General features: G+C 38.1%; 2 protein-coding genes across 3 annotated transcripts; both read left to right on the top strand.

Moving 5' to 3' along the window:
* Window positions 1-3,276: 3,276 nt before the first annotated feature.
* On the top strand, window positions 3,277-12,556 carry LOC146312963 (putative methyltransferase-like protein 24). Of its 2 annotated transcripts, XM_084739845.1 has the most exons (5): window positions 3,277-3,700; window positions 6,175-6,273; window positions 9,097-9,233; window positions 9,426-9,696; window positions 11,435-12,556. In XM_084739845.1, the coding sequence occupies exons 1-5, from the start codon at window positions 3,368-3,370 to the stop codon at window positions 11,738-11,740; spliced, it is 1,146 nt and encodes a 381-aa protein (XP_084595971.1). In that variant the 5' UTR covers window positions 3,277-3,367; the 3' UTR covers window positions 11,741-12,556. The 2 variants fall into 2 exon arrangements, with proteins under 2 accessions (XP_084595971.1, XP_084595972.1); XM_084739846.1 differs by lacking the exon at window positions 6,175-6,273.
* Window positions 12,557-13,821: 1,265 nt separating this feature from the next.
* On the top strand, window positions 13,822-26,417 carry wasf2 (WASP family member 2). The gene is made up of 9 exons (XM_084738520.1): window positions 13,822-13,967; window positions 15,832-15,995; window positions 16,627-16,761; window positions 16,923-17,076; window positions 18,803-18,920; window positions 19,032-19,153; window positions 22,003-22,158; window positions 23,477-23,973; window positions 25,028-26,417. The coding sequence occupies exons 2-9, from the start codon at window positions 15,863-15,865 to the stop codon at window positions 25,183-25,185; spliced, it is 1,473 nt and encodes a 490-aa protein (XP_084594646.1). The 5' UTR covers window positions 13,822-13,967; window positions 15,832-15,862; the 3' UTR covers window positions 25,186-26,417.
* The last annotated feature ends 302 nt before the right edge of the window (window positions 26,418-26,719 follow it).

Below are 26,719 nucleotides of genomic sequence, written 5' to 3'. Positions count from 1 at the left end.
GTTTCAAAATTCTTCTTCCAAATAAGGAAATGCATTAAAGCGCAGCGTGAAGGCTGGTGGTACCACAGTGCTGACAGGAAGGGACCCCATGCTCATTTCATGTCCTCACACAGGGAAACTTGCTATAATAGAGCAAATATTGTACATCTGCAGCTTGTGTGTATGCTAGTGCGTGCCAGACAGACAGAGAGAGCGATGGAGAAAGAAAGCAGATGGGGGGAGTTTACTGGCTGCATATTGTGTACAGTTTGTCAACAGGCTGACTAAATAGACTCAGACATGGCCGGAGGAGATGTGTTTGCTGTGACATTCCACTGTATGGTGGAAGGGGACACGCACTGTCAACAACACTACATGACAGACAGAGAGGAGGAGGGTGCAGAGCAACAGCTCTCTTTCAGACACTTCTTTTGTACTATATTTATGCAAAATAACAGCATATAATTTAAATACAAATGATTATTTTTCTGCCCTCAATTCAAACAAAACCACAGCTAAATAAAGTCCACACTCTCAGCAACTTTAACAACAGTAATCTGCTATAATCTGTAACATTATTTCCAGAGGTGGAAGACATACTCAGATCTTTTACTTAAATAAAAGTAGTATACCACAGTATAAAATACTTTTTTTACAAGTAAAAGTCCTTGATTCATTGTACTTCAGTAAAAGTACAAAAGTATTTGCATTAAAATATACTTAAAGTACCAAAACTTAAAGTACTAATCATGCAGGATGGCCCATTTCAGAAACATGGATATCACCAAATTGTGAATAATGATGCATTTGTGTGTTGGGGCTAATACTAACTAGTTTATATACTGCTGGATTGTTTAATCCATAAAAATAACTCATCAATTATTCATTTATTTATGTTTTATATTAATAATAAAAATTTGGAAAGCAACTAGTAACTAAAGCTGACAAATAAATGTAGTGGAGTAAAAAGTACAATATTTCCCTCTGATATGCAGTGGATAAGAAGCAGAGAGTAGCACAAAATGGAAATACTCAAGTACAATTACCTCAAATTTGTACTCAAGTACAGTAATTGAGTAAATGTACTTACTTACTTTCCACCACTAATTATTTCTTATTTTACTACTACTACTATGACTACTGAAATGCGTAAAAGTAGAAAATACAATGTAAGATTACAAGTAAAAGTCCTGGGTTAAAAAAAATATTCTGTAAAAGTTTGTTAGTATTATCATCAAAATGTAATTTATGCTAAAGTATTCATTATGTATTATGTAGAATACCCCTTTTATATATTACATTATTGGATTACTGACCCATGAAGATGTAAGCACCATTTCAAAGTAGGTTATCAAGAGGGAGCTTATTTTAGCAGCTTTACACATTGTTGGGTGGTATGACATAAGCCTGTATCGTATTTTATAAACAAATCACAGGTTTAATATATAAAACATGAATCTCCTAGGCAGCCAGCCAGGCAATATGGGTACAAATCATATACCTAAGTAATGCTTAACTAATGCACAACTAATGATGACTTAATGCATGAAGTAATACAGGGTGTATCATGAATTCCTGTTGCTCAACACTAACAAATGAGCCAGTCACTATGACTTTATGTCTAGTTCACACTTAATAGATCATCAGTTAAGGAATGTTAATTCACAGCTACCTCACAAATTAATTAATATGCATCAAGTTGTAATTGTACTTGTGTTAATTATTTAAATGTTTAAATCTGATGACCAGTTTGATTAAAAAGGTTCTGAAATAAATTTTTATTTAACTGGGATCTAGCTAATCTGACTGCATTACAATTAATGTATGAAGTAACTGGACATTGCCATTCCATAACTGATTCTTAACCATTCCTTACTTAACTGAGTGTGAACTATTACATAAAGCCATAGTGAGTGGATCATTTGTTAGTGGTGAGCAACAGGAATTCACGATACATCCTACATTAATTCATGCATTAAATCATCATTAGTTGTGCATTACTGAGGTATATGATTTGTGCCCTTTATTGCAAAGCCAGACCATTTTTTTCTATGTAAAACATACAACTGTAACTGTTAACTAAAGCTTTGAAATAAATGTAGGGGAGTAAAGTGTTGGCTACAATATTTGCCTCTGAGATGTAATGGAAGTATAAAATAGCAGAAAACAGAAATACAGTACAGTAAACTACAAGTACTTCAGTATATGTAGTTACTACTCAGGTTTTGCTCCTAAAATAAAGCAATCCAGGTTAAAATGGTTACCATGACATTAGGCTACTAATTAAAATATTACTGATAATAATAAATAGTTTAGTTAGTTAGTTATAATTGCTCAAAATAAAACAATAAATGTTAGTGATATTGTAGTTGCTCCTCACACTGATGATAGCTGTTCATGTGTTGCTTAGCAACAACTTTAGCAACCATTCTAAAACAGTTTGCCTGGAAATTAGCGTTAGCAACCAATCATCATTAGTGTCAACTAAATCATTTGCTTAACTGTATTCTCTTTACATTAGCATTAAAGTTTTACACAATACACCCCCTCGATATAACTGAGTAAAGGGGATGTTATAGTCACCATAACATTAGCCTCTTAATTCAAATATTAGTGATAATGATAAAATAATATTATTGACATTATAGTCACTGTTCATACCAAAGAGAGCAGTTAGTAGAGTAGATGTTTGGTGGAAAATTAGCAACTACCAACTGTAATTGTTTTCTTTACATTAGCATTTTTGCCCAGCAACAGGTGAGTGGCCTCTTTGGCCTCTTTCCTAAATATTACCAAGTAAAGGGGATATTATGGTCACCACAACCTTACTGAAATACTAGTGATCATGATAAAATATTAAATACTGGTGATATTATAGTCAGTGAGAGCTGATCATGTGTTGCTTAGCAACAACTTTAGCAACGATTCCCACATAGTTTGGCTGAAAATTAGCTAGCAATCAATCATCTTTAGTGTCAACTGTAAAATCATTAGTGTAACTGTTATTTTCTTTACATTAGATGGCAGTTTCACACACGTTTAGCACTCTGCTTAACAACATCTGAGTCTTTGACCTCTCTCCTCAATATAACCAGTTAAAGGGGATTTCTAACCAAGGTTAACTGGAAACTGTATGAGTTACTTCAGGGCTAAATAAAATGGCAGTCACTGTGCCAATAAGGCCACTGTTGACCGAGGAATGCGCTTCGTCATCACGACTTTTCCCTGGGGGTAAGAAGAAGAAGAAGAAGGAGGTCGGGAGGGAGGGAGGAGGAGGAGGGGTGTTCTCAGCTGGGACTTTCCTTACTGCCCTCCAGAAAGAAGTTGAATCACAGGGCACCACACCGGAGATGTTCCCCGGTGCAGCTGCCACAGAGGAGGAGGAGGTATGCGGACCTGTGCGCAGTTATGTGGCCGCGGCGGTGTGCCCCTTCGCTCGGGAATACTACTTCTTCTAGTGCCGCCGTTTCTCCTCGCGCTCCAGCTCCTCGTCGTCGGGCCGCGGCTACCTGGAGCCTCAAGGCCGGGGGCGGAGGAGCGGGAGGGTGCGGTCGCCTTCTCCGTTATTAGCATCGAACCGGAAAGCAACTCACGCCAACGGGGATCTCCGTCCCGTCTGGAGAGGGAGGAGGAGGAGGAGGAGGTGGATGTGGAAGATGATGGGCAGAGGAGGGAGGGGGCAGGAGCGTATGAGGATGAAAATGAGATGCACTCACGCCAGGTAAATAAAGTTTAATTGAAATGTTTCTCAATGTTTTGTATTTTTCATTAGTTTTTATTTTGGTTTCATTTTTAATTTTGGTTTTCAATTGATTTCCTCCCGTCCCCAGAGTGAGTTTTCTCTTTCTAGTTCAGTTTTTATTATTTAAAATGTTTAGTTTTGGTTTAGTTTTTATTACTTTTAGTATTTATTGAAATATGGAGGGGCATGATTTAAGAAGTTGAGAATATTACAATACAAACAAGACACTTTGTGTAAGCAACTGATTCATGTAGACATCTAAAGTCTAAATAAACACCAATGCCTGCTTATGTTTGATGTGTTGACAAAGTGCAACGATTGATCGACTAGTCATCAACTATTAAACTAAATGTCAGCTATTAATCACCTAACCAGTTTGAGTACTTTTCAAGAAAAAAAAAAAGATTCCAGCTTCTTAAATGTGAATATTTTCTGGTTTCTTAACTTGTGTATCTTTGTCTCTTTGGTTTGTGGACAAAAGATAACATTTGAGGACGTCTTCTTGGGCTTTCGGAAACACTAATGGATATTTTTCCACCATTTTCTGACATTTTATTTTCTGACCAAGAAACTAATCGTTTATTTAAGAAAATGATCGACAGATTAATCAACAATGAAAATAGTCCTTAGTGGCAAGTCTTCTCAAGATATTTTATATTTTATTTTAGTTATTCCTGTAAGTACACAATATTGTCTCAGTTTTAATTCTTTTCTAAGATCTTTTTTAAATTTCAGTTTCACACCTAGTTTTAGTTTTTAGTTCAATCAATCAATCAATCCATCAGTCTGTCAATCAATCTGACTTTATTTATATAGCATTTTTCATACAAACAAAATGTAGTACAAAGTGTATCCTACAATGACCCATCCCCCTGCCACACATACACACAATATCCCACCCCCCACTACCAGCCCACACACAGACACATACACCCCCCCTTCTCAAAGTGATGACTTTGTAATTAAATGAAAACTAAAATAACAGTGATCATTAAAAACAGGAACTGCACTAGTTTAATTTTAGTTAACTATACTAATCTTGGTTTTCATTATTGCTAAAGACCAGATATTTGTTGAATTACATAATGACCACAGACCATTTGGTAAAAATGAGTATTGACTTTTTAAAAAAAAAAAAAAACTTCATTACATTAAACATGCACTATATAAAATATACTATTTGTTTTAACTTAAAAAAAAGTTAAGTGTCTAGGTATTAAGTTAAGTAACATTTCAGTTGACTGAATTTGGAAAGACAAGTTGAAATAATTTTGTAATGATTCAAAACAAGTAAGCTTTCCTCTTCAAATAAACTTGGCACTCAGTTGTACTTGAGAAAACATGTTCAGTAAGCTTAAGATATTAAGTTGAACCCACAACTCTTCAGTCACACTGGTGGACATGACAAAGAAATCTGAATTCTGTTTTCATCCAACTCATCATTTCAAATCAAAAGATTTCAAGTTTCATGTGTAGAAGTTCAGAAGTTTTCTGAGAATAAATACTAGACATTTTTAGTTTAATTAAGTTGAATGAAAAGTTGGATATTTATGTTAAGTTATTGAGAAAAAAATAAGCTGATTACACTGAATTCCCGTATGATTGACTTTTTACAGTGTATATTGATATTAGGTGAAAAAGCATCAACCTATTTACTCATACTCCACTTAATTTTATGCCATATTTCTCTCCTCAACGCCAATTAAACATAATTTAAAATGTAGCCTACTGAAATTGAACTGAGATTATGTACTATAGGCGACAGATGAAGGGATATAATGCCATTCAGTGCTCAGCCTCTGCAGCTGTGTTTTCCAAATGCAGTTTATTCATTATGCTGGGTCAGTTTGTGCTCGGCTCTGTGAATTATTACAAACATGATGGAACAGGTGAGGGCAGGGGGTGAGCGCAGCACTGACCCCCAGATCAGAGAGAGGTGACAGCTGTTCTCTCTTCCCCTCTTCGCCCTTCAGTTGCCGAGAGCTTCAACCTTCACCTGTGCGTGTGTGTGTGTGTGTGGGTGTGTGCTGTCCTCTCTTTATCTCAACCTCCTTCCCCTCACTCCTCACCCCCTCTCTCTTTCATTCTCTTTTTCTCTCACTGTCTCTTTTTCTGCCCAAGGCTAAACTCTCTGACTCATTCTAGTGAATCATCAACCCCCCCCTCCCCGCTGAGGTTGCCATGGTGACCACAGGGTTCAGTCTGAGTTGGGTGGGGGGCTTTGCATGAGTGTGTGTGTTTGTATGTTACAGTGCCTGAGGCAAATCAGGATTGAGGTCAGAGGCTGTGACCTGCCTCCTCATCCCTCATACCTGGGGCAGGGGGTGCACACTCCCACACATTACTGTCATTCCTATGCATTATTCACACCCCCTTGCACATTCCCATGAATCTGTTGATATTCCTTGCACTGTAGTATCAATATATTGATATGTATGTGTGCATGTTCCCAGATGGGACCTAGAGCATTGGAGGTGCAGCCGTGGGCGGCAGACAAGCCGTCCTTCACAGCAGAACTCAATCGTATCATCGCATATATCACCACGCCACAGGTAAGCTACGCAGAACATCACCAACAGTAGAGCAGTCAAATAAAAAGATATTATCTACTGATGCTGGAATCCTAAAACAAAAAGAAAAAACAAACACTTGAATTTTAATGTAGTTTTCAAGTTTTGAAAAGTGCTTGGATTTTGAATAAAGTGCTTGAAACCGCTTGAAATTACAATTGCATTACTGCATTGCATTAATAAATCTCTGCCTCACTGCGCCTCACTGGGTTTTAGATAAAGAAATAAAACAAGTTGGACATTGAATCAGCCAGGTTGTACAGGATGCGAGGTATACTTAGAGACAGGTGACACATTTTGATATGTGAAATTTAGGTTGTGTTTTCCTTTGTCATCCTTCTGTAGAAGGAATAACATAGTTTTGGTTGCGTGTAGCACAATGACATCTAATTTAATGTGCTGAAGATGTGAAATAATCATTTTGAGTATATGTATGTAAAAATTTACCGTAGGTTTAAGGTGCTGGAAAAGCTTGAAAATGCACCATGAAAATTCTTGAAAAGTGCTTGAATTTGACTCTGGAAAAAGTCACCCTCCAAAGAGTTGTCATTCACTCAACAGAAAACCACAAATTAAAAGAATTATGTCACCAAATCTCAATGTTTGAAAAAGTATTAAAAGTGTGTGAAATGTCTGAATCCCCTAATATCACAAAAATCACTTAACATGATTTGGACATTTCTAATTTGTATTAACTGTGTGAAACGTCTCTTCTGTTGAATCACTGTAAAGCAATAATACAGATAAGCAGTGAGAACTGACAGGATAAACAATTAAACTCTGAGATGAAATAAAATGAAAAGTTATAAAGTTGGCCTATTCAGCTGATGCTCAGAGGTCACATCTGAGCTAGAAGCAAACCCCAAGAGACCCAGCATACATAAATCTGATGAGAAAATAAATAAACTACATTTATTGTGTATGGAAGTAGTTAGTGAGTGAGCCATCTTGCTTTCTTCTCATCTGTTGAGAGCTGCACATGTGCAGTACCCAGGTGAGATGTTTACGGATGTAGCGGCACCGCCAATCATATATTTCTTTCACAAATCAACATCCTCTCATGTGAGTTCCAACCACATTTAGCAGCTTTTCAAAACATCTGGCTATTAACAGTTACAAGTAGAGAAGTGCTCTACTGAATACTTGACTGTGTCAACCCTGAAACATAAAATTGGCAATAAAAAAAACATCACTTTAACACTGTCTGGCCCACAATGGTTCTTTTCACCACCATCTCCAAACGCCAAACCAATATGTTTGAATTGCAGTGAGTGTGTTACAGTATTTAAAGAATAGAATATTCAGAGGTACGATATTGACAAACAAAAACTGAAGTACAGAGTTTGATTGGGTGTTTCGGTCTGAGCAGTATTACCCTGGAGCGGTCATGAACCAGGAGAGAGCAACAGAAACTTCCTTTCCTGTATCTTGGCAACAAAAAAGGCCATTCACAGACTCTGAATGACCACAAAATTAAAATTAATGTAACACCCGCTATTAAAAATATACCTCTATCTGATGCGTCAGCCATTCACAGGCCTGCTGAAAATGTCTGGCCCATCTACATATCCTGGTTTTAAAATCTGACCCGACTGATTTTCCTGTCCTGTCCCTTTTTGCTCTGTGCTGAGCAAACTTTGGTCAACTCTGTCCTTTTCCTGGAAATGCAACATATAGCTTTACATCTTAATCTATTGAAGGTTAGCGAAGCTAGCTAACTAGCAAGCTAATGATTGATGTAGATTCACTGCCAAGTTAACCAGAATTTTGCCAACTTTAACTAACTTAAGATGTGAGTATATGTTGCTTTAACAGCTGACCCAACAACGTCTTTCAACTACCTCCAAAATGTGGTTTTCTTTTAAATATAGACAAGCCTAGCACATAGCATATCTAAGTATAGGAAACAGAAAAGAAGAAAGTTGGCCGAGGTACCAGTTGCTTGGTCAACTGTCAATGGAGCACAGAATGAATATGGACGAGACATAGGAAGGGTCAACTGAATTTAGAATTGAATAGCCTTTTTATAAAAGAATTAGGTAAACAAAATCACATATGTAGTCACATATAATGCATGTAATGCAGTGTTTCCCAATTTTTTGGCTTGTAACCCTTTAAAAAAGTGGCGCCTGTTTATGATCCATCATCACAGATTGTATTTGACAATGAGCTGTGAGCAATTTAACCAAAATGTCCCCTTTCCAGCTACTCTCCAGCTCTTAAGGGACCTACAGATACTGTAGCCAGGAGTTAGATTTTGCCAAGCCTGAAAAGTAATCAATAAAAACTTCACTTTTTCATCTACTTCACTTCTACAACTGCAGACTTCCAGTGTGGTAATATGATCAGTCAGGCGCTGTCAGTATCCTGGCAGCAGAATTCTGCAAAAATCTGGAGCTAGTGAGGACTTTCAGTTCCAGACTGGAAACTCCCATGCTGGAGTTAGGACATACTGTATGTAACACCATGTACTGGAGAACTGGGAGGGAAAATTATCAAAGTATATTGTAAGTATAAGTATACTGTGTTGGAATTAAGATGAATCTCAAAGTTACTCAAGTTAAACGATTATCATCAACTGAATCTCACATTTAAGAGTCAATTTTACCAGAGAATAATTTGCTTTACTGAAAGGTACTCGGAGACATCAGTCACTAAAATGTTCTCAGACATTTCACAAGATAAGCTTTCACACAACTAGTTCTTCTTTAACTTCCTTCTTCTTCTGAGTGGTTTGCTATCAGACTGTCTCAGACCTCTACCTAGCCCATCTCATGCGATCTCTCCTCCTCTGTCCATCCACAGCTAAACTGCTCCAGGGTTTTGTCTCCGGGTCAGGCTCAGACATCAGAGCCCCCTGCAGATTCACCCCACTGGCTGCTGTGTGCTGAGGATTGGCTCCTTCCGGCTGCAGATCGACCGTGTGTTGCATATTCCTTTAGGTGTGTCCATATGTCTGTACACTATGTGCATGTGTCTGTACATGTGCTGTAATGCTTATGCATTCATATCACTGGCAGAGTTGGAATAAACAATGCAATGCATATTTAATCATGCATGCAATAATCTTCAAACCACCTCTGTGCTCCCCTGCCTCTCTGTCTATCTTTCTGTGTTTGCCTTTGTCTCTCTAGTATGGATGGGAGAGACACAGAGTTTCTAAAGACTGTGTCACTGCTGGGATGTGAAGTCCACAGTTTTGATCCCAGCAACTCCAATGCATCTGGTGGTCACCTTGGCAACAGTTTGGCCAGTAACCATGGTGACGGAGGCGTGGTCAGCAGCCAGCACAAGATGTGGCTGGAGTGGCGAGTTCCAAGGAAGCGCAAGCACAAGACAAGAGGCAACCTGGGTAGTGTTTCTCAAACACTGGCAGACATCATGGCAGCTCTGGGACATCACACAGTAAGACACACACACACACACACATATACACAAACACACACACACTCAGACATTTGGAGAAACAGTGCCAAACAAACATACCTTAGAGTCTTTTCGACCCAACATACCCAGAAAGCTCTCTTACTTGTACGTTCCCATAGCAACAGGGCTCTGCGCCATCCCTGGCTGCCATGGCAACAATTTAAGTGAGTGAATCAGACACTGGCCCAGTTACATCCTGCAGCCACAAGAGGGAACTGCGTACCTACAGTTTGAGGCTACTGTTGGTTGACATTTTAAGATGGGGTCTAAGACATACATTTATAAATATTCCATAATGATTTTAATTTTTAATTTTCAAATATTTGGCTACACCAGCTTTTCTGTGGTTTTCAACAAGTTAAATTTACGACCTTTAGGACCATTATGAATGCAATTTAAAACCTATTTCATGTTCATATAGGGAAAAAATAAATTCACATTAGTGGTTATTGGTTCAACGTTTCGTTTTGTAGTTGTTACAGTGTGAACAACATTTTTTTTTCTTCAAAAACATTTAAAAATGAGACTTAAGTTCATGCAATTCATAAAAGTAATGTCACCTTCAGAATTCATTCAATTTTTAAGACCTGTCAATCATATTTAAGACATTTGTAAAGCCTAACATTCAGATTATTGGATTTTGCACTTTGTAAGGACCTGCAGAAGCCCTGTATACAGATGAAGTGTTTGGTCAGAAAAATAACAGGTATGCTAATGAAAGCAGTAAAGCTGCATAACATGAACTAAACATAGTAAGTTGTTAAAATGGTACTTTTTTCTGAATTGGATTTTTAAAAGTAATTCATAAAACATATTGTACTTTTCATTTGCATTATTTCAAATATGTTTTTTGATCCAAAGATAATAATAAATACATTCATAATATAAAATAAACAATAAATTAATTATATAAAATTAATTGTAATTATTTCAATGCACATTCACAGACAAAAAGCAGATGATATAAAGTTGTAAGGATTGCATTTGGGATCAGAACACTATCGAAAATAAGCTAATTTAAAAAAAAGATATTGAATATAATATACATGAGTAAGTTTTCATAAGTGTATTATCACCTGAAAAAAAAAATCATTATTTTTTGCACCTTCAAACTTATGGTGGCTGCTCAAAGCGAAAGGCCATCTGTAGATATAAACAGCTCGTTCTAAAGTAACATAAACACAATGATTCTCATTTTCAGGTAATTATATTTATATTATAATGAGAACATACTTACTTACATACTCTGCCAATAGATCCCCCTAAATTGTAGAAATTTTAAATACAAATTGACAAAGATAAAATAAATGTTTATCTTCTAAATAAATAAATGAATAAAAAAGACAAGATAAATCTGAATCTAATTTGTGTAAACATAGGTTTAAACTCAGAAACTTCTTCTGACAAGATGTGATATAAGGAGTTGCCAAATTGCTTTGCATTGTGGGAGTCCTTATCCTTTCTAAATGTGATGTACTGTTAGATCATGTAACCACATATTGGAGGTAGGAACCATTGTTTGTTTCCATAAGTACCATTTTTTTTTTTTTGCTGTGTTGTGGCAATAAAAGAGGAATTGTTATTAGGCTGTGGTTGGTCATCTCTTCAGACACACTAGGAATAATGATAAAAAAAAGTTCTGGTTCTAGGGGGGTACCGATCATTTCTGAAATATTTTTGTCATACCAAAAATACCAAATAATTATTGTGTTTTTAGGTTCACTTTCTGTATGCTGACCTGCTCAGTGCTGAGTGGCGAGTTTTCCAGAACTGGATTGAGTTGGGAACTCTGCAGAGCGTCCATCATCTGGTTGCCACGGTGCACCTACAGTGGGCAGGGTTTGAGGTGGGCGGAACCAGTGAGGAAGTGCTCCGCTATTGGTTTAGTGTCCTGCAGGGTCTACAAGTTTCTGGACTCAAGCTGATCCACAGCTCTGCAGGAGAGGGTCACAGTGTCCTTAAACAGACCGCAGCAAATGCTCACAGCTCTTACACACTCAGCTGGGTCAACATGAGACACTGACACACACACACACACAAATGAACACAGGTCTACACACATGACCAGACATCGTAGATGGCCTTAAAAACAAGAGGGAGGAGGTCAACCTTAAAATAGCTGGTGGAGTTACACTTTTCTTATAGTGAACTTTTCCCCTCCTCTGTCATTTCAGGCACACACAATTTTTAACACGACATCGCCCTCTAGTGGAGATGACAGGATCTGCCTTTTTATGACTCCACCCTCAGAGAGAAACACTGCTGCGTCTGTGCGTGATGCTGGCTAATTTGACCAAATATGGGGCATAAGGAGGGCTTCCTGATTTAACTGGGCAATAATATAATAATTAAATCTATAGATAAATGTATCACTTGCAACATAAAGGAGAGCAGATATATGTAACATATAGTCAGTTGTGTCTTAATTTGTCCTAAATACCAAATAGCTGTCTGGCGGGTACCAACACATTTTTATTTTATATAGATGTGATTTTATCAGTATTATGTCATATCATCAGACCCTTTCATTAATCATTAATTTGATCCAGCTCTACTTTGAATGTAGATTCAGCAGATTATTTAATGTATTCTGTACATCTCTGTTGGCCTTGAAATGCTTTTATGTGCAATAATTCTTTATGTTGAAGAGAAGATTAAATTATATCAAGAACAATAGTGTCACACTGTGAAATATATAGAAATTTGTCCATTATACTGATGCATTTTTGCACTCTACTGTGTACTGTATAACAATTAAGCAAAAACAAGAAAATAATGAAACCATTTTGTAAACATGTATTTCTGTATTACGATAATAAAGTACAAAATAGAAATCCTTCACTGTCTGCTACCTTTTCAGTTCTTGGAGAATCCTGATCATCTCTGTGAACAGGTTGTAAGTCCAAATGAAGGCGGGTTATATTTCTCAGGGAACTGGAGATGATAAGTGCATATCTATTGCAAATAAGTTAAGATAAGGTAAGATAAGATAAGATAAGATAAGATAAGATAAGATCAGATCAACTTTATTGATCTTACATCAGGGAAATTCACCTGTTACAGCAGCTCAAGGACTGAAAGTATCAGAAGAAAAAATACGAAAAAAATAATGTAAGAACTCTACACACAAACCATATACACTATATACACCTTTCACATATACAGATGTGGACATACATGGATAATCTTGGATTAGATTAATGTGATGAAACATTTTACCAAGTCTATCTTTAGAGTGCATCTAATTCATTTATTAATTCATTCATTCGTTCATGTCATGTCTGATTGTACATAATGATGTCCAAAATCTGTTCCATTGTTATTATCTATAAATTTAGTTTAGGTGGATTTGGTTGTTCCCATGTCCTTGTCACCTGCTCCCTGGCCGTCACACGAAATATGAGAGAGATGCGTGTCAACAGATCTTATCTTCCCTAGTAAATTAATACCACCCTCAAATTATAGTTACAGAGGTTCTTTCAAGTCAAAGATTTAGAAAGATCTCCACTCAATTCATAAGGGCAAATAATATTAGTATGGCTATAATTAAAGTGGCTGCAACAGTTCATTCGCTGTTTATTTCGACACAAATAACCCTAATAGGCTCTGTACTGCAAGACAAGGCTATAATTGCTCTCTTACTGCAACTTGAAACGAGCAGGTTGTCGCAATACTACCATTTACCTCATGTTCCTATACCTGGATAAATGATTTAACCTTTACTAAAGAACGACTTGCTTCCCCGCACATAAACCCAGTGTGCTTCCACTTTTTACAGGCAGAGATGAGGTTAAGGATGCACTTAACACTCACCCGGTGAGGTCTGCGGGACATTTATTACTCTTCATAAGTGCTTTTCTCCACAGTGTGCTCTTACATTCATAAAAGGCCGATGCCAGTCATTCCTCGGACGCGTTCCAACTCGCTGAAGCGCACGTCGGAATGTGCTCCTGCCTCCACCCTCCGCTACGCACATTACGGACAGATGTTTGCAACTAGTCAGGGTGGAGTTGCGCTTTTTGCGTTGAAATTTCCACATCCTGTTCTCAGTAAAAAACAGGCGACAGGCGCAGTGGCCAATCAGCTTTGAGGAGCCGATTCCCTGAGCCAATCAGAAGTTCACTGTACCGGGACTTGTGTGACCTGTGTAGCTCGTCCGTAAACTGTACCGCTCAACATTTCTTGTGGAAATCTTGAGACGGGACAACAACCAGGCCATAGAAAAGAGCGTACAGTTTTCACTTTTGACGGTAAGTAACGTAAATTTAATCAGTATTGTCTTCGTAAAGTTAAAGATGTAAAAATGCGTCAGTTTAGCTCTTTCTTCGATATAAAAGGCGGCTGCAAGTTACTTCCTGCTCTGACAAGGCCGAGATCCCAACTTACATAGTAGCCCTCTTTAGCTAATGTTGTGGGCGTAAAAGTGTGACATTTGCGACTGATTTGTCCTCTTATTCTTACTTATTTTGCGAGTTTGCTCAATATATTAAACTTTCACAGTGACATCTTTATCATTTCAATATGTCAATTTGACAGAAAGCGGTTGACTGTACTGCCAAACATACCAAAAACCACACAGTTTCATCTGGACACAGGCTAGTTGTAAGATTGACACGTTCGGTTTTTCATGAAGAAGTTGATAACCCTGACAGAGTTACAGTGTCAAAATACGCCTGTCAACAGAAGCAAAAGTGTAGACTCTTGAATCCACCCTGTAACACTTGTCTCATCGTGACCTCACCAGTCTCTGAGCCGCAGCGTTAACATACAAAAAAAACAACTTGTAATTAGGCACCAGAACTGGGCAATGGGAAACACTGCAGGGTATACTTACAGTAAGACAAATTCTGCCTGCCCTGCACTGTGTTGGTAACAAGCAGAGTCTGCGCTTACTGCAAATCTCTGAGCGTCTGTGGGAGTTGTCAGTTTCTGAACAGATTCCATATGGCACTGTAGAGTTACTGCAGATTGAACGGGGAGTTTGATTTAGAGCTGCAGCAATGAATTGATTAGTTGACGGAAAGAAAACTACCCACCAACTCTTTAGATTGATTATCTAATTATTGTCATTTTTCAAACAAAAATGTCAAACATTTGTTAGTTTCAGATTCTTAAATGTGAGGATTTGCTTCTTTTCTTTGTTATTTATGATGGTAAATGAAGAAACTTTGGTTTTTGGACTGTTTATTGGACAAAACAAGCAATATTGGATTTTTAGGGCCGATACCGCTGTTAGAGAATAAAGTAATTCCGATATCAATATATTGACCGATATTCTTTATACGGAATATAATATAATTTGCAGTGATCCCTTGTGACACTTGTGACAAAGATATGTATGCTATGTTATTTTGTAGTTTAAGAATAAACTTTTTTCTGTCCAAAATATCAGTGCACTGAAACAGTAAACTCTCAGTGGTGTTTTTAATAATTATAAATAATAAAAGCAAATGGAGCAAAATACATGACTATATTAAACCTAAAGAGGAAGAAGAAGAAAAAGAATCGAATATACGTAAGATCTTGTCTATAAAGATAACAAATGAAAGCAATCTGCATTCTCTTCTTTAAAATAACATTTTCATATAGGTGCACATCACACACACACACACACACACACACACACACACACACACACACACACACACATATATATTGCATTTATTTGCAACGTTTCAGTACTAGCCAGCCAAAAACGCTCTCCTATGCACCTGTCTCATCAAGTAGATGTGCAAAGTTCTTTTGTTCTGAACTTTCTGGTTTCACATCAGCTGGGTGGATGGGTGTTTGCTGAGTGTAGCAAAGCTTTAGTTTTGCTTCTGCTTTAGCTCTGTCTGCCCCAGTGTTTATTTATACATACGTGTCACATGAGCGTATGGCTTATTTAGGCATGGAAGTAACTACATAAAGTCATAAACCAGCAAAAAAAAAATAAAAATACCCATCATAATTTCCCAGAACCCACAGTGACATATTTAAATGTATGGTTTTTGTTTTTTCTCTCCTTTAATTCTTATCACCATATGTGTGTAATACATCTCAGTGCTAACCTTTAGTTCTTGTTATGTTTGTTTGTCTTTGGCTCAAATGACCCACTTTCTGTTCTCCCTTCAGGGTTGGGATCCCCGACCCACAACACCCCACCATGCCTCTGGTTACGAGGAACATAGAGCCGCGGCACGTGTGTCGCCAGACCATCCCTTCCAACATCCGCAGTGAGCTGGAATGTGTAACCAATATCAGCCTGGCCAACATCATCCGCCAGCTTGGCAGCCTCAGTGAGTGTCTGCTGTGTGTGGTCGAGTGCCATTATGTCTGTCATTAAAATAAGGTGTGAATGGTTAATAACACGTGGCATGTGTGTATTTGCACGTGTATTCAACGTTTTATTTTAGCAATCGAGTTGTGAATATGCATTTAATCTGCATGTGTGAGACAGCTAGTTACAGGTCCTTACAAAGTCTTAAAATGTCTTAAATTCACATTTACCAATATAAGGCTTTAAAAATGATGAAATAGTCTGTTTGGAGGGGTCTTAAGTGTGTATTTATTGAATGCTGTAATGGTGTTATAAAATGGTTTTAAATTCACTCGAAGTTCAAGAGGTGAATTTGAATGTCTCTTGTTATCATCTTACAGTTTTTTTTTAAGTTTTTGTTTATGAACATGTTTGGACAAATGTTCTTTAACTCAGCCAGTTATTGTTATTTCACCTTACTTCTAATTTTGAACTGGCAATGTATGTGTTTACTCAGAAGAATACCTGTATTTTCACATTTAATCTTTTGTTTTATTGCAAAATTGGTCTCAAATTTAGCTAAACAGTGAAATTAAAAACATTTAACTTGCTGATATATGTAGACACCTTTTAAATGTCACTGAAAATTATAAATCTTTCTGTGTGTGTAGGCAAATTTGCAGAGGATGTGTTCGGGGAGCTGTTTGTCCAGGCTGGAGAATTTGCTAGCAGAGTAAATACACTGGGAGAACGAGTAGATCGTCTGCAGGTTAAAGTTACCCAGCTGGACCCCAAAGAAGAGGAGGGTAAGTACTCCCACATGTCACTGTTACTATGACTACTAATTCAGCTAAATATAACATGAAGTTCAACATTTCCAGTTCATTCAGTAAAACCAACTTCAGTTGACATTGCTAATTAAAATGACTGGCCTAATGAAATAACATCCTGTCTGCTTCCCTCTCAGTCTCTCTGCAGGCCATCACAACCCGTAAGGCCTTCCGCAGCAGTCTGACCCAGGACCAGCAGCTGTTCACCAGGCCGTCTCTGCCAGTGCCTGTACAGGACACATATTCCACCTGTAATCCGCCCCCACCACTCAATCAACTCAGCCAGTATCGGTAGGACTCAGCAGACGCACAGACACACATCCATGACTCACATTCATTCACTGGATTGTGACATGCAAGGAGTGAGAAGAGATCACATGCATGCACACATGAAAAACCACATGCATAGTATATTTTTTTTCACGATGGTACATAATTTAAATCTACTTCTCTGATGCATATGCTTTCAAACCATCAGGGAGCTCAAATAGTGACCTGTGTGTTACCTTAATGAGGTTCAGTCTCCAATACTCAGCAAAATGTCAGTGTTTATTCTGTTGTTCAGGACAGAGTCCGGCATAAGTCCAGTTTTGCAAACCCACACCCACAAAACTGAGTACTAGAACCGACCTGCTGCCCACAATTATCTCTAAGTCAAATCGGAACCTGATAATATAAAGTCCTGCAACTCAACCTGTGATTAAACATACATACACACTAATTACTTGTTTCATTACTTGTCATTCAGTTGTGTTATTGGAAAAGTATCTGTCAGTTGGTCCAGGACTTGTTCTCCTGCAGCCATTGATGTGTTTCATTGATGATGATGTCCCTAGCTTACTTTTTACAAGCAGCAAAGCCACTGACAGCGTTAGTTTCTTGTTATTTCTCCCAAATGTTTGACTTTGCCTTTGATGATGTATTGTCTACAATTTGGTATTTTTTTCTACTGGCTATTTTTGCATTTATTCCTTCCATTTTAATGTACAAGCTAGCCCACTTTGCAGAGTGATCAGTGACGTCCCGTTATTTGGCCAGATGTGTCTTTTTGGTGTGATTTATCTTGTAGTCTTTCACATGAAAAAAAAAATCCTGGCAGTTGATTAGGCTCGATATTATTAACTGATATAAAGGTTAAAAATACTGCACAATTTTATTTCTGATTTCCCGGTAGAAAAATGTATTTCTGCTCTAACCTGCCTCTTGTCTGTAATTAGTTAATTTTTACCCATGCCTGTGAATTTATATGACTATATCTTGTATCCGTTATACAACTTTTTAATGGGTTTCTTGGACCCGGTGCAGGACATGGAGCCATTGTTTGCATAATCCTTGAAATTAATCGTGCTGCAGCAGTAATCTTTTCTGGTGTTTATTATTGCGTCACCATATGAAATATTGTTTTGTAATCAACACTTGCAACACAAATCGCACTAAACTCAGACACACGTAAGGCAAAAGGAACTGACTTATTTATATTAAATGTAAACGTCTGTCAGTTTGTAAGTATACTCCTTCACTGAATCAAATCAGTGCTGAAGAAATTCCGTGAGGAGAATAATAACTGTGTGTCACCACCCAGCTGACGCAAATCAGTGAGATCTTGGACATTAATTAAGCACAAGGCATGTCGTGTCATGAGAAGTAAGATTAATTAGAAACCAGAACACCAGCAGAGCACAGTGGCAACCATGATAAGCAGAATGAGAGTATAACCTTGTCCAATATTGTTAGAAACAGTCTCTGTGACTGATTTGAATGTGAAAGTGTAGTATTAATTGGATCATGACAGATCTTTACAGAATGTGGTACATTTGATCACTTTTTGTATGATAAGTAGTATGTGATGACAGGAAAAAGCCAGTTATTAAAAAAAGGGAAGTTTTTTGGCTTGCTGTTATATTGACACATACTGTTAGGCAGATAAAGATCTGTCTGCAGACACTGTGTTATTTATGTCTGTGAGCTCAAGATAACTTCAAATGTGATTATAATATTTGTGAATGGTTCTATACAGGGACGATGGGAAGGAGGCCCTGAAGTTTTACACCGATCCCTCCTACTTCTTCGACCTGTGGAAGGAAAAGATGCTGCAGGACACCAAGGACATCATGAAGGAGAAACGAAAGCACAGAGTGAGACACACAAACATGACAGTCGTTGAGTTCAAACAAATTGACAATAGTGAGCACATTACATGAAAGTACGTGGATCCAACTCCTTTTCTCTGTTTCCTGTCTGAGTAGAAGGAGAAGAAGGACCATCTGAACCAACGGACGCTCAATCCTAGAAAGATCAAGACCAGGAAAGAGGAATGGGAGCGGCGTAAGATGGGGGAGGAGTTTGTGGTGCCGAAGAATGATTTGATGTAAGTTAAGAGATTGAGTGAAGTGCGGCGAAAGTCACTGCAGGTTGATGTAGTGTGGATTGTTGCAGAGTTGTGGTCACCCGCAGACCCAAGAGCTTTTTAAATGCATTTCAGCAATAAGTTAAAAAATAATGACTGGATCAATTCGTTATTTCTCTCTCAAGTTAAGGGGATAGTTAGTTTAAATCGAAGTGGGGTTGGATGAGATATTTATCGATTGTCAGTGTATTTAGCTACAGTAGATGGTGGTCAACACACCCCCAGTTTGGAGAAGCAGAGAGGAATACCAGCGCAGAATCTATGCAATGTACTGCTGTGGGCGGAGTGAGCAGCAAAATCTATCTTAAGTATTTAAAAAAGGTCCACCTAAAAACATCTATCAGTTTAAGTGAACCCTATGTTTAGAATATTTTCACCATTTTATATTGCCGTCAGACATTCTTTTCCAACAGGAAACCATGGTTATATATGCTAAATATTGCTCTCTCTAAAGCAACCAGACTATGTAAGTGTGAAATCAGTGACGTTACCTCACAGACCATGCAAGTTGCTGGCCTACACCTGCCTTGTTCAGCTAGTTTGTTTGTGTTAAAGTCACACCATAACATAAAATAACAGATCAAGGGAGCGGGAGACCAGCAGCTTCTGTGATTTGTGAGGTAAAACGATTCATTTTGACCATGTGTTGGTACTCTTCTCTGCTTCTTCAAACCGAGGGCATGTCAACCGGAAACTACTGTGGGTAATTCACTGACTATTGATAAGTACCTAATACAGCCAAATAATCCAAAACAGTGGCACCCTGGTAGCTCAGTTGGTGGAGCATGCGCCCCATGTCCTGAGGCTGAGATCTCTGCAGAAGCTGTGGGTTACATTCCAGCCTGCAGCCCTTTACTGCATGTTTTCCCCTGCTCTTCTTCCTGTTTTCTGTCTTAGCTCAATTAGTCAGGCTTTATTTATATAGCACTTATCATACAAACAGAAAACAAAACAATAAAACAACCCCCCCCCCCCCCCCCCCGCACACACACACACACACACCCACCCACACACACACACTACAGCAATGACTTTGTATTTGATCAACAACTAAAATAAGAATGTCACTCATTAAAAACGGAACTGAGGAAGCACTGTTATAAAAAAAAATGGTAAAAACTCAAAATAGAAAAATGAAGTAGATAAAACGTAAGAAACACAAATCATAAAATATTAAAAGACAGGCTATGTATGGAAATTAGTAAAACAAAGTACCAAAAGGCAGAGTATTAAAATGAAAACAATCCAGAGAATAAATGATAAATAAACAAGTAAATAGTAATAAATAGATTAAATAAATGGATATACCTACTAGAAAAGCAGATTAAGATGGCTAGATAAAATGCACTAGTAATAAAAACAATGTTTTTCTTAGGAAGAACAGAAAGTAGAGCATTACAGTAATCAATTCTGCAGGTACTGAAACATGCAGAAGTGTCTCTGTGTTGGGTTGAGGGAGAAAGAGTTGCACTCTGGCGATGTTGTAAAGATGATAAAATGCAGTTTTAGTTATGTTTCTAATACGTTGCTTAAAACTAATATCTGAATCAAAGATAACTCAGAGTTTTTCACTTGTTTATGGGTTATAAGGCCTGTGGCTGCAGTTTGGCATTGAGTTTCTTTCTCTGAATTTCAGGACCAATAATTAAGACCTCTTTTTTTTCCTGGTTGAGCTGTAGAAAGTTTTCTGCCATCCAAGACTTTGTATCTAAAATACAGTTGAAAAGCGAATCAGTTGGCCCCGAGTCATCAGGAGACACGACAATGTGTATCATCAGCATAACTATGAAAATTTGTCGTGCCTCTTGACGATGTTACCAAGTGGCAGCATACTAAAAGAGACCTAAAATTAAACCTTGAGGGACACCACAGTCCATCTCAGTGCTATGACTGGCTCAAAAACCAGACGGGTCTTTTCAATAGTGTGGAGGATCATAAACTCATTCGACTAATTAAAAACAAGCTTAAACTTTACTTAAAAAACAAAATAAAATAATGACATTAATTATCTGAACTATCCCTTTAATACAGTAAAAGTACAGAATGGGTATTCTTATGGTGAGTTCCATTTTCCCCTGTCTTATCAACCGATCTGTACACAGTGATATTGGTGGTATGTCCTGTCTGAAAATGTTCTCAGGGGGTTGGGTGTAGGGCTGGCTGTCATTGGAAAACTGCAGTAAACAAATGAGTCACACCAGACCTTGGGGTGATTTTAAAGAGTCACATTGGTGGAATTGACTCGGTTGCTGTTTTTATGTTGTGTATTATTTATTCTACAGTGTACTGTTTTATCAAATGAATAGTAAAAATAAATAATATAGATAATTAAAAACGAAAAGCTACATATTTTAGTACACATAGTATTCATTATATTTATGTTATTTTATTCTTTGTTTTCTGTAATTGCAGTTTTTCCACAGTAAGGTTTTGATGAACAGACCCATCCACTAGTGTAGTAATACAAAAGTGCCATATTGTGCATTGCTGTGTGAATCTATTTTAAAAATGATTTACCATTTCATTTGGCGGCTTGTTCGCAACTTTTTCACAACTCTTTCTGTCAAGCTGTTAAACTGAAGGACAAGCCAGTCTCTGACTGCTGCGGCAATGACTGCACTTTGTTATTTTAATAGCTGTGTCAACCACATGTGTCAATGTCACTATTTGTAACTTCTGCTGTCAGTGCATTTATGATACTTATTTTAAATTTCTTTGGGGTAATGTCTCATTTGCATGCCTGGGTCTCTGAGACAAGATATGACGTACTTTACTCTGGGCTCACAGCGATGTCCGTTATGTGTTTTTAGGAATTCTTCTGAGGGTCTGAATGGCAGTATTGGATCTGGAGAAGGCTTCACTTCTGAAGGCCTTGAGCTGAGTACCGGCTCCTACGCCTATGACCCTGGCTCTCCTCTCTCTCCTGGCATCGATGACAACCTGCCTCCTCCACCTCCAGACATGGCGTAAGTATAGTATCTTGCATATAAGCAACCCACATGCTGCCAACACACTGCCGCCCCTGCCAACATGTGCTGAGGCTACAGCTGCACATGTCCTGTACAGCTGCGCTGCAGTCCTAAATGTTCAAGATTACAGGATTCAGCAGTACAGAAATAGGTCATAAACCTGCTGTTCACTTTCAGCTTGCGATTCTTTAATTAAGAGGCCCGAGGACCACAGAGGTCAATGGCTCTCTGCCAGGGGGCCGGTGAACAGTTTTCAGATTCATTTGTCTAAATTATCATGATATAAAAAAAATATTTATTTTGTCATTTATTTTACAAAAGGCTTCATAGTTCAGTTGAAATTTTTAATGTGCTTTCTAATCTAACCACACTTAACTTTCACCCAGTAATGGTAGGACCCATCTCTCTTTTTGTTTCTGTTGTGTTGTTCTTTCACACAATTATGTAGAAGTGTTAAAAAAAGAGGCTTATTCCAAGGCACCTACATAAGGGGCTCCCCAATATATTATCTATTTTATAAGGGGTCCTGGGCTGAGAAAAAAAATTGAGAACTTTTGCTTTAATGAACATTGCCATCTGAGACTGCAGCTGCAAAGATATTAAAGGGATCATTTGGATTATTTGAAGTGGGGTTGTATGAGGTACTCATCCATAGTCAGTGTATTACCTACAATAGGTGGAGGTCATCATGCCCCAGTTTGGAGAAGCACAGAGGACTACTAGCACAGAAACAAAGCAATCAACTATTATGGATGGAGTTGAATTTTAGCCACTTAAAAAAGGGCCTATACAAATCAATATCAGTTTAAGTATATGCTATATATAGTAACCACTGCACAAGCCAAATATTACTCTCTGCAAAACAGCTACACTCCTTAAGGAAAAACAGTCATTTCATCTCACAGAGTTGCTGGACTACAACTGCCTCAATCAATTAGTTTGTTTGTGTTATTGTGTGACTTTGGTGGGTCTTAACTAACCTGTTACAACACTGAAAGTCACACAATAACACAAACAAGCTAACCAATAAGACCAGTAACTCCTATGTTTTGCAAGGTAATGTTACTTATTTCACCTGTGAAGTCGGGTTGTTTTGGCGATGGTGATAATTAGCTTATATAATAGCGATTTCTCTCTCTCTGGCTCTGTCTCTTTTATTTTTTATATATATATTGTTGCTGTCCACAGCCGTTTATTGCTTAGCCTCTGTGCTGGTACTCCTCTTCGTCTCCAAACTGTACGCATGTTGACCAGCATCTGCGCCATTTTGTTATTTAGCTCTTCCTCATTTCTAACTTCCCTCTGTCACTTGCAGGTATAATGACGGACAGTATGGAGCTCCAGCCCCGAAGCGTGTCAGCGTGCTGAGTCCAAGCCACCCACCTCCTGCTCCGCCCATGGCCTCTTCTTTACCTAACTCTCGCCCCAACCTCTCCCCTCCCCCTGCACCTCCTCCCCCTCCTCCACCCTCTGGCTTTGGGGTTCCCCCGCCTCCCCCCGGGTTCGACACACCACCTTCCCCTCCTCCGCTCTCCACCTCCCCCTCCGCCTATCCCTCCCCACCTGCTCCCCCTCCTCCACCCACTATGTCTGCTGTTTCTCCTCCTCCTCCACCGCCTATGCCTGCAGGTGGTGGTCCACCACCTCCTCCTCCGCCTCCACCTCCCCCTGGCCCTCCTCCTCCTCCATCCTTGAGCAGCTCTGCTCCCCCTCCTCCCTCTGGCGGTGGTGGTGTACCCAGCTCCGCTCCCAAACCTCAGCCAGAGCCTGCTGGTGACGCTCGCAGTGACCTGCTGCAGGCCATCCGACAAGGTAACAAGAGACAGATCAATATAAAATAGATTTTCACAGTGCTCACTGCTGATTGGCTGAATCAGCTGAAACGGTCACACTTTATAATAAGCATCATTAATAAATGGCAAATTGATAGTGAATTAAACTTAGTTATTTTACCATCAGCAAACAGTGAAATTCTGATAAATATTGTTTACTAAGTACAAGTAATATTATAATTTATGTTGATTTATCATGAGTTTGTGTAACATAAAATAAAAGTTATCTGATAAGAGACATTAAAAATATCATTCTCATTACATTACTAAACTATATTAGAGTTGCACATGAATAAAAAAGTCTCTAACGGTGTCAATTACAGCATTCCTAATATTACTAAACATAAGTTATTATTTCATTATTGTTAAGAATGTAATAAATATGAAACATTTTTGGATTAAATGCCAATTTAACATTTTTTTTTAATTATGATTATTGTAAAGTGTTACCTAATATACTTAGCAGTTATATAACTTTCAATCATCATTTATAATGATTGATTGTAAGGACTCTGTTGGACATTTATATAACTTTAGTGTGATAATATTTTGTCTTTTCCATGCAGCTTTATCTGTTACTGACAGGTGCATATAATCTACCCATTGTGGTAAAATATACAATGTACACTATGCTGGTGATGAGTTAGGCGAAATGTTTGAAACTAATCAAGTATGTTTGTATTATAAATCTCTGAAGTACTTGAGTGTTTCACTTTCACGCTGCTTTATACTTCTAGTTCACTACATTTTAGACAAATATGTAACTCACACTGTTGGATTAATTTGGCAGTTGAAGTTAAATTAAGATTTTGAAAACCTTTAATGAGCATATAAAATACAATGCTCTGTTAAAAAAAAAAAATTACAGTAAGCTAAACTACCCAACAGCATTATAATAACTAAAATAGTCTCTACTTCAACCAACTACAGCGGTTCCCAAACTTCCCAAAATCTGTGAGTACTAGGTCTGAAGTACTGTGCAGACGTTGTCAGGTGCAGACACTCACTTGCTGTCCTCACTTACTCCCTTTTAGGTTTCAACCTGCGTAAGGTGGAGGCACAGCGGGAGCAGGAGAAGAGGGATCACTTTGGCAACGATGTGGCCGCCATCCTGTCCCGTCGTATTGCAGTAGAGTGCAGCGACAGCGAGGACGACTCATCAGAGTTTGATGATGACGAGTGGTCCGAATGATCGCCTTCACTACCACCTCTGTATCGTTCCTCAGACGACTTCAGCGTATTTCCATTTAGATTTCATTCTTAAGTTCCAGTGAAGCAGGGGTCCATATTCTGTCAGATTTGTACAAGTGACCTATATTGAATCACATTCCCTGACCCATTTATTTTTATTTATCCAAAATTATTCCGATCAAAGGTGCAAAAGTCCAAAGATTTAGTAAGTGTGTGAGTGTGCCTGGCTTTGTCCCAGTGTGCCTTTTCTTTCACTGGATGACACAGCGTTATTACTGATGTGAGAGTGTTGTGGGATGTGATGCACATCTCCGTGCGTAAACGCATCACCTCTGTCTTTATCTTAGTGTCTGTTAGAATCAGCTGTTCTTTGCTGCCGGCCAAATGTCTGATTTTATCTGCTTTAGTATATTATGGGAAAGAATAATAGAGAGTGAGTACACGCGCACTCAGTCTTCCAAACACAGTATTTGTATGTACTCATCGGAAAGACACAAAGTAATGACATCAAAACATTCTTGCTCATTTATAGATATATGACATAGATGTAAAGTTTATATTACATATTGAATCATATTTACTAAAGATAATTAATGCAATCTGTTTTGTCCCTTCAAGCCATTTTGTTTTTGTTTTTTAACACTTTTACTTTTCTCACTTCTGTGGTTGTCATGGGAACAATTGACTTGTGGATATGACATGGTTGTGGCTTATATAAACAAATTCATGAATGAATTATTCAGCATGTTTGGGGATGTATCGGCTGATGGCAGACACCTGGGGTGTTTGATGAGATCACCGTACTGAACATATGCAGACGTGCAACACAATTATGATTAATTTTGCTATGTGTCCTGTTACATATTCCTTCCTGCAGTTTTTGGTTTTGACCTTTTCTGAGGATGACCTAGGCTCTGATGCTTCAAAGAGATCGTGCAGATTATTTGAAGTGGCGTTGTATGAGGTACTTATCCATAATCAGTGTATTAACTACAGTAGATGGTAGTCGGCACACCCCCAGTTTGGACAAGCAGCGAACCAGCACAGAAGTTGTTGGAATATTTTCAATACTTAACCTTACCATCAGACAACCTTTTCAGATGGGAATGGGTGATCTGAATTTTAGGCCTCAATGTCTTTACATTACTTACTAAAGTTGCATTAACTTTAGCTTTTAAATATGGTTTTGGGGGAAAAAATGAATTGATAACAGTATTAACAAGTACAAATTGACCACTAATGCAAACTGAATATGTATTTTTTTTACGCCAGTATAAATGTGAAGTATGTCTGAAATTGCATTTATAATGGTCTTAAAAGCCTTAAATTTTACTTGTTGAAACCTGCAGAAACCGTCAGTAGTGTATTGCTTTCTCCAAACCAACCAAACTCCAATCGTAATCAGTAATTTTACCTTTCAGAACACAGGAGCTACTGGTTTAAGGCTGCCTGGATCTGATAGTTTGTTTGTTTTATTGTGTGACTTTGGTGAACCTGAGCAAACCTTTTTAAACACAGAAGTCAGACAATAACAT

The sequence above is a fragment of the Lutjanus erythropterus genome, chromosome 16 (genome assembly GCF_056507025.1).
Source record: "Lutjanus erythropterus isolate fLutEry1 chromosome 16, fLutEry1.hap2, whole genome shotgun sequence".
NCBI lineage: Eukaryota > Metazoa > Chordata > Actinopteri > Lutjaniformes > Lutjanidae > Lutjanus > Lutjanus erythropterus.
Note: the sequence above shows the minus strand (reverse complement) of the source record. Positions and strands in the feature narration are given on the sequence as shown.